This window comes from Gobio gobio (assembly GCF_949357685.1).
Source record: "Gobio gobio genome assembly, chromosome: 20".
NCBI lineage: Eukaryota > Metazoa > Chordata > Actinopteri > Cypriniformes > Gobionidae > Gobio > Gobio gobio.
In genome coordinates this window covers 32078661-32086709 of record NC_137113.1, presented here as the reverse complement: position 1 = coordinate 32086709, position 8049 = coordinate 32078661, and the positions used below count along the sequence as shown (strand labels likewise).

General features: G+C 39.2%; 1 protein-coding gene across 2 annotated transcripts in view; it reads left to right on the top strand.

Moving 5' to 3' along the window:
- pkmyt1 (protein kinase, membrane associated tyrosine/threonine 1) overlaps positions 1-8049 on the top strand; it is an 87836-nt gene that overhangs the window by 57146 nt on the left and 22641 nt on the right. The window contains exon 7 of one of the 2 annotated variants that reach the window (XM_079846270.1): positions 189-397. The exons of the other annotated variant lie outside the window; for it this stretch is intronic. Coding sequence (XP_079702396.1) covers positions 189-397 — 209 coding nt within the window. The remainder of the gene's footprint in view (positions 1-188; positions 398-8049) is intronic. 2 annotated transcript variants of the gene reach the window in all.

Genomic DNA, 8049 nt, shown 5'->3' with positions numbered 1-8049 from the left:
GTGGTAAACCACGATTTCACTATTCTAACTTTAGTCATTTTTGCAGTTAGTGTGCTTGGCCCCTTAATCACTGCTTGCAGCTATATTAATTATTATTAGTTTATTATATTATTATTATTAGTGTGAACAGACCTTAAAAGCTTATTCAAGTATGTTTTGTTGAACAGAATTTTTTTTCCCTTCAACAGTCCCTCCTTACAGCCGGTTGGAATTTTATATCTTCTCTCAATCTGCTGTTTACCACTGTCTATGACTCCTCATCAGCCTGTACTCCTCCAAGAGAGCGGTGTGAGAGAGATGCGGATGTGTGCAACATTCCCTTAGACTCAGAAAGCCCCATCTATAACTGTGTGTTCCCTCCAGACGGCCATGAACACTCTCCCACCTTTACCCACAGGTACAATGCACACAAATGACAAATTAAAGGACAAAAATAGTGACATCATAATTATATTGCACCGACATTAACATCTGTTAAAGTTTCATTAACCTAATTTATATAGGGATAAGTTGTTGTATGCACTACAGATTTTCTTTCTTTTGAAAATTTAAATTCTTAAATTTAAAAATGGACCGTTCTAAATGGCAGCCCTCATTGACCCATTGTCAGAACAAAGAAACTTCAAACTGATAAGAGTTTGCGATTAGAACGGGAATGCGAAGGAGCCATGCCAATACAACAATAAATGTAGGCTTGACTTTTGAGAGGTGACGACAACTTTAATTTTGTTTTCCGTAGGTCTAAACCACAGCACATTTAAAATTTGATCAGATTACATTTTTACTAAAATACACTTTGTTGTAAGTTGTTACTATTTGTGGGTCTTTGTGCATTATAATCATAATGTAAAAGAACTACTCTAGTGACATTCAATGTTGTTTCAACCACAGGTGGTGATATAGAGATTAAAGTTCCATAGTGCATAAAGCCAATAAAATTCCCTTTACCAGGTCCCATCTGAAAAAAATTAATAATTCTTGTCTGTTATCCAAAACCAGTTAATGTCTCAATACTTAACTAGACGCTGTCTGATCACACAAATTGCAAGTGTTACTATGCCATACTGCTTCACAACATCTAATCCCTTGAAACATTGAAATGTAGACATTACCCTTATTTATAACTTGTTAAGATAAATATCCCAATTGACCTATCGGTAAGCCCCTCCCCTCGAACGCAGATGAGCCAATAGCAGTTGATTATCAGTTGCGCTGGGACCGGAACTCGGACATCTTTAGGTTTCAGCGCCATAGAGATGCATTGGAAAATCCGAAGCTCTCATCGGTTTGATGGTGTTTATGCTATAAAAATGCTAAAACGTCATGACTGAGGTACTGTAGCACTGATTCCAGGTATCCTGAGAGGATTTTCTGTTTCTCATACTCTCGTTAAGTTACGATTAAAGTCCCTGCTAACATACAAACCGAAATAACTAACTGTTCTCACGTCATGTAACGTTAACACTGTAGGTCAAAAACACGAAGGTCTACATTTCAGTGCCTCTCCATATTAAACTGGTTATATGTAAATTAATTTAATTTTAGATATATTTAAGGTCTACATTATTTGTCCTACTAAGGAGGACTCCTATTTTGATGGGTATTATAGTCTCCGGGTAACGAAAGGAAGAGCTCGCACGCAGTTTATCCAAGTTGTTTTGCAGATACAAAGTTTACCAGTTATTAACTGCACCCTCGAAAAGGCATAAGCTCTGTGTATATGTTTGTTTACTGTTAGTTGTATGAGTGTTTTTGTGTAATTTGCTGTGTATGTTAATGGTAATGCAACGGAGAGATAGTTTGTGAATGAGACGTTAATGCGCACTTCTTATGTTTTGTTTGTTCAGCTCTTACAATGATTTTTTGGAGTGAATAACGATGCAATAAACTTGATAAAACATCAGTTAAGTTTGGCCATCATTCGGACAGGATATATGCTACAATCTCTAAAAAAGTATGCTAAAGATATGCTAAAGTCTCCAAAAACATCTTGGGATAAGGTTTTCACACTGACAGCTGTACATTGTAAGATATAGCAACTCCGTTTGTTTGTCCGAGTTAGCAACAGTAACTAAGGGGGGCGGGGCTTACCGATAGGTCAATTGTTCCCAATATTGTTGGTCTAAACATGCTAGACTAGTTTATTACTAGCCTCTCTATGTCCCGTTTGCCCAGCGTTACATAGTGGAAATATTGAGAAAAATTAGGGAAAACATGGATAAATTATTACAACGTATCTGTTGGGTTCTTGTAAGTAATTTTAGATTAAAAAAATTTTTACCCCCGTGAAGTCATTTGCAAACATTCCCGGTGGAATTTAATTATAATCGAAGATCAACAAGTAACCTTAAACTGTGTTAACTACAGTTAAAATTGTAAATTAAACACAATCTTTTTACTGCTCTTGTTTTTATCTAACAAGATTAATGTGGTTAAATGCCATTGGCTCATGTGATAGTAATAATATACCATAGTAGTATTTTAATTGATATAATAGATTCTATAAACCACTATAAGAGATAATTTTCGTCTTTTTCCAGCACACTGCACTGGCATAAAGCGAAACTGGAAATGTCTATGCCCATACTTGCTGATCAGAAACTGCCTATTAGCAGGGCTTGACATTGATTTTTTTGCCCACCAGCCACTGTGGCTAGTGGTTTTCCAAAGTTACTAGCCACTCAGCATTTTCACTGGCCATAATTCTGACATCGATACCATGGGGAAAAACTATCATATATATGTTTTTAATAGTATCTCATAATTTGGCAGCAAGTATGTTAGGATGCTGTCACTTTAAGACCTCACATGAAAACTCGCCAAGACTGGCATTTTGACATTATTTTGTGAGTATTTGACAGTTTAAGTGCAAGAACAAGAATGATTAAAATGATGTGCAATACACAATCCCACGCTGAAATTAAAGGCCTGTAACACCAACAATATTCATCTGGAGCAAATTAAACTAGTGAGTGAGGGGAGACAGGTTTGTGTGTATTTATTTATTTATTTATTTTTATGTGTGTATATATACATATATTAGGGGTGTAACAGTACACAAAACTGACGGTTTGGTATATACCTCGGTTTTGAAGTCACGGTTCGGTACAGCAGGGGAGAGAAAACTAAATATAAAATGTAATTTACTTTTTTTATTAAACAGTGGTTTACTGAACAAATTGTGTCCTTAAATTAATTCAATTATAACTAAAAGTTTCTTAAAGTCCCTGTAAAGGCAATTTTGAGATTTGTTTCTAAACGCATTATAAATGTTAGAAATGTATTGCTGAAACACGTTACAAAGACTGTGAACTGTGTATTACTAAATTGTGGAGTTAGACCATTAAACAGGTTTTCACCATTTCTGTGTTCAGGATTTTTTAGGCAGGGCTAAAACTGTGGCTCGATGACACACTGGAGCCACTGTGGATATGTCCCCTCCCCTAACTGTTGATGACGCACTGGAGCCACTAAGCCTGGCTCCTCCCCTAACACGGTCATAACTAGAGAGCTCATTCGCATCAGTTCGCCCACTCGATCGCGTGTTACTTTTAGTAACGTTACCGTTAGTTACTACAGCTTACAACTTACAAAACAAAAACGATGATATCAAGAAGAGGTGGATTAATTTTGTGAACAGCTACCTTGATGGAGAGCTGGGGATCACCACCAACACCTGCCTCTGCAATGACTTTACACCGGACAGTTTACAAACTTTCATTAAAGACGGGTTTCACTGATAATCCGCTGCAGAATGATAATCCGCTGCAGAATGGGGCCGAACTATCTCCCGCGCCAGACTTCATCCTCCCATCCTACCCACATCTGGTGCCGTCGTGAGCTGTATGTGAGTAATGTCTATGTGTTTATGCTGCGTTCCAGGCAGGTTTTTGAGCCCGTAAATTACAACTTCAAACCACGACTTAGGCCAGGCCAGTAGTTTGCAACAGCCGCGAGGCTTATTGCCACGTTTGCAAGAAGACAATTAATATAACCTGGGTGGGGGTGAATGGCGTCAAATCGCATATGTAATCATATAGCAGCCACCAAGCTAGGATGCGCGGACGTAGCGAGCAGCTTCCCATATCAATGTTCTGCGCTACGGATGCATCAACGACCTCAACCTCCACTGCTTTGCCCTCAACCCCGACTGCTCTCCCGATTCAAACCACTGCAGTCAGCAGTAGCCTAACGTTAGTCTAGCAGCATCATCAACAGACGCTATGCCCTATCACCACCGCTACATTGCGTGCTGTGGTGTTTAGATCCTTGCAACTAAACACCACTCTTTATATTTGAGCGATGGCATTGAAGAGCTGTTTCGATGCAAGTTGCTTAAAGCTGGGCATACACTGTGCGATTTCAGCAAGGTTACCTACTCACACTGTACGAGTAGATCGCATGCGATGTAAAGCCAAAGCTCACGGTTTATGTGCTCACACCATGGCTCGGATCGTCGAGCGCGACTTGTCTGCTCACTATACGAGTGAAATATGCGCGAAAAACCTATAACAGAGAGATCTATCAAAGCCTATCAAATGCATCAGCTATCGATATCAAGAGGATTTAGCACTTACAATTTATGTATATAAATGATTATTATTAGGGTAGGTCTACTTTTATTATTAAATTGATTTTACATTTAATTTACCCCCGTGATAATTTCATAATGCATCAATGCATAACCGACGCTGCATAATAAAAGAATAGATAGATTAGCTTACTCCTCATTATTTAAATACATTTTGCCCAATTAAACAAGGAATTATAGGCCTATAATTAAAATGATTATCAGTCTATAAAATGTCAGAACACTACAATAATATCAGTATTATCAGAAAGTAAGAGCAGCTTTATTTAAAAAACAACTTGTTTAACATGAAATGGGCCTATACTTCTCTCCTAATTTGTTTCACAATATGGGCCACAAGAGAAATATTAAGAATATAAATTCAGACAGTTATATGCTATACGTTATCAGCATAGGTTAAAGCAGATTTATATAAATAACGAGATATCTCTTGTCTCTGTGAGAATATGCGCCGAAAGCTTGTCAGATTTTACTTTCACTTTCTGTAGTGAATAATTGACTAGGTTTGAGACTTCACCAACTCTCGCACACATTGCGTTTTTGTGTGATATCCACAGACTCGCCTTATATAAAAAAATATAAAAATATAAAATATCTATATTGCGCAGTGAAAATTGCTCTCGTTTCCCTCTGTACACTGCACGAACTATGAAGAAGATGTCTCCTTCCTCTTCTGTCTTTATTTCTATTCTCATCTCTGTGGGTAGTTGATGTTAAGTTATAATGACCTTGTTACATTGTGATGCAATATGTTATTCCATTTGGAAAGATATTTAATTTACGCTACTATAGTTGCAGCTTGAAGTCGCGCTGGTATTAAAAAAATATTTTTAAGGTAGTAAAAGGTATTAAATTCAACTTAAGAAGTTCTGTATATACCCTGATTAATGACAGACATCACAACATCTGGTTTATTAGGCTGCTGGTGCGCTGTCTTTATTAGGCTTCTTTCTGAGCGTTGTGTGTCACAGACAGGACGCTCACAGACAGCGTGTTCTTGTCACACTTGAATGGTTTAAAAGCATTGGCATGAATAAGAGCCTGATCATATAATGTAACGCTAGCCAAAGGATGACAGAAAAAACGGATGCTGCGTTATTTGTGTTAAATATTTTTAATACGTTATGGTAGGGACACACCAAACCAATGCCACAGAACTAGCGCTGATAAAAGCTGACTGTGTTGTCGCCTGCATCGGGGGAAAAAAGCTGCACTTGAACACAGCCGACTGTCAACTAGCATGCGCTCTCTGCGCATGTGTGTAAATGAGACAACTGTCTATTTCTGCAGATAGATTCGTCTAGATTCGTCATTCAAAAAGGGAAACCAACACTGCAGGCTGCATATACACAAACCGTAAACAAAGCGGCACATGCTTACCATTTTGAATATCAATCCTGCTGATCACTTTCTTTATTCCACTCTGCTCAATATTAAAATATTCACCCAGGAACATATTTGCTATTACTCTACATTTATATTTATGCATTTAGCAGACGACTTACAACTGAGGAGTACAGGAAGCGAACTGTCATGAGGAGGCAGCGAAACACAGAAAGTGCCTGAAGTACTAAGTTTTGGACATCGCACAGAGCATCACACACTAGGGCAGGGAAGAAGTAGAGGAAAATAGAAGGAAAATAAGGAAAAGGAAAGTTTTTTTTTTTATAAGATAAGGTTAAGTGTTCGCGGAAGAGGTGAGTTTTCAGCTGCCGTTTGAATGCTGTCAGTGATTCTGCAATTCGGATGGAGGTGGGAAGATTGTTCCACCAGCAGGGAACGGTGAATGTGAATGTTCTGGAGAGGGATTTTCTGCTCTCTGTGATGGTACCACAAGCCGTTGCTCCTTAGCTGAGTGAAGGCTTCTGGTGGGGGTGTAGACTTTTAGTAGCGAGTCAAAGTATGCGGGAGCTGAGCTCGTGGTGGATCTGTTAGTGAGCGTAAGCACCTTGAACTTGATGCGAGCAGCGAGTGGTAGCCAGTGCAGAGAGATAAAGAGTGGTGTGACGTGGGCCCTTTTGGGTTCGTTGAAGATAAGACATGCTGCTGCATTCTGGATTATTTGGAGCATTTTGATCGCACATGATGGAAGTCCAGCCAGAAGCGCATTGCAGTAGTCAAGCCTAGAAATAACCAGGGCCTGGACAAGAAGCTGGGTTGCATGTTCTGTTAGAAAAGGTCTGATCTTCCTGATGTTGTGGAGCGCAAACCTGCATGAGCGAGCTGTCTTTGAAATGTGGTCTTTGAAGGACAGCTGGTCGTCAAAGATTACCCCAAGGTTTCTGACCGACCCTGTAGGGGTGATCAGAGATTAACCTAGCTGGATGGCAAAGTCATGTTGTATTGTCGGATTGGCCGGGAAGACGAGCAGTTCAGTCTTTGCCAGGTTGAGCTGCAGGTGATATTTTTTCATCCATGCTGAGGTGTCCGCCAGACAGCTGGAGATTCTTGCAGCTACTGTGGGGTCGTCTGGTTGGAATGAAAGGTAGAGCTGAGTGTCATCAGCATAGCAGTGGTATGAGAGGCCATCTGCCTGTATGATGGGTCCCAATGATGTAGTGTAAATGGAGAAGAGGAGAGGTCCAAGCACTGAGCCCTGAGGAACCCCTGTGGTCAGCTGATGTGCTTTGGATACCTCCCCTCTCCAGGCAACCTTGAAAGTCAAGTCAAGTCAACTTTATTTATATAGCGCTTTTAACAATGCAGATTGTTTCAAAGCAGCTTCACAGTGTTAAACAGGAAAATAATGCAACAGAATTTTATTCAGCCATATAGCCGTTCTGGAGAAAACGGTGATGTCATCAGTTCATTTCAGTTATCATACAGTGACAATGCGGGCTTTAGATCAGTAATTAGATCAGTAATTTAGTTTATATGGTTAATTTAGTTTAATAATTAGATTTATTTGGATATTTAGTTGAAACATTTAGTGCCAGCCAGAGGCGAAAGTGGCAAAGAAACCAAAACCCCATCAGGTGACCTAATGGAGAAAAATAAACCTTGGGAGAAACCAGGCTCAGTCGGGGTGCCAGTTCTCCTCTGGCCAATTAACAAACAGCGTATGAATATTATTCTGACAACTTTACAGGTCAGAGGTCATAATAGATCAGAATATTCGAAAGATCGGAAGCAACACGCCGGAGACGGGTTTATTGAGGATGATGTGATGATTAAATAATTATTAAATAGGAATAATCGAAATATCGGAGTTTAGTGTTGTCAAGGTACCAAAATTTCAGTATTCGGTACCAATACCAGTAAAAATCCATGGTTCTCGGTACCAATTTCGGTACCAAAGCAAAACACAAAAACAGGCTAACTGAACAACACACTTTTTTTATTAATAAAATTAAACAACAGTAAAATGTACAAAAACCAATGCCATTCTTTTATACTTTTTATAATTGTGCAGTGTTGTAGTCGAGACCAGCTCATTCGAGTCCGAGTTCAGAGAGGGT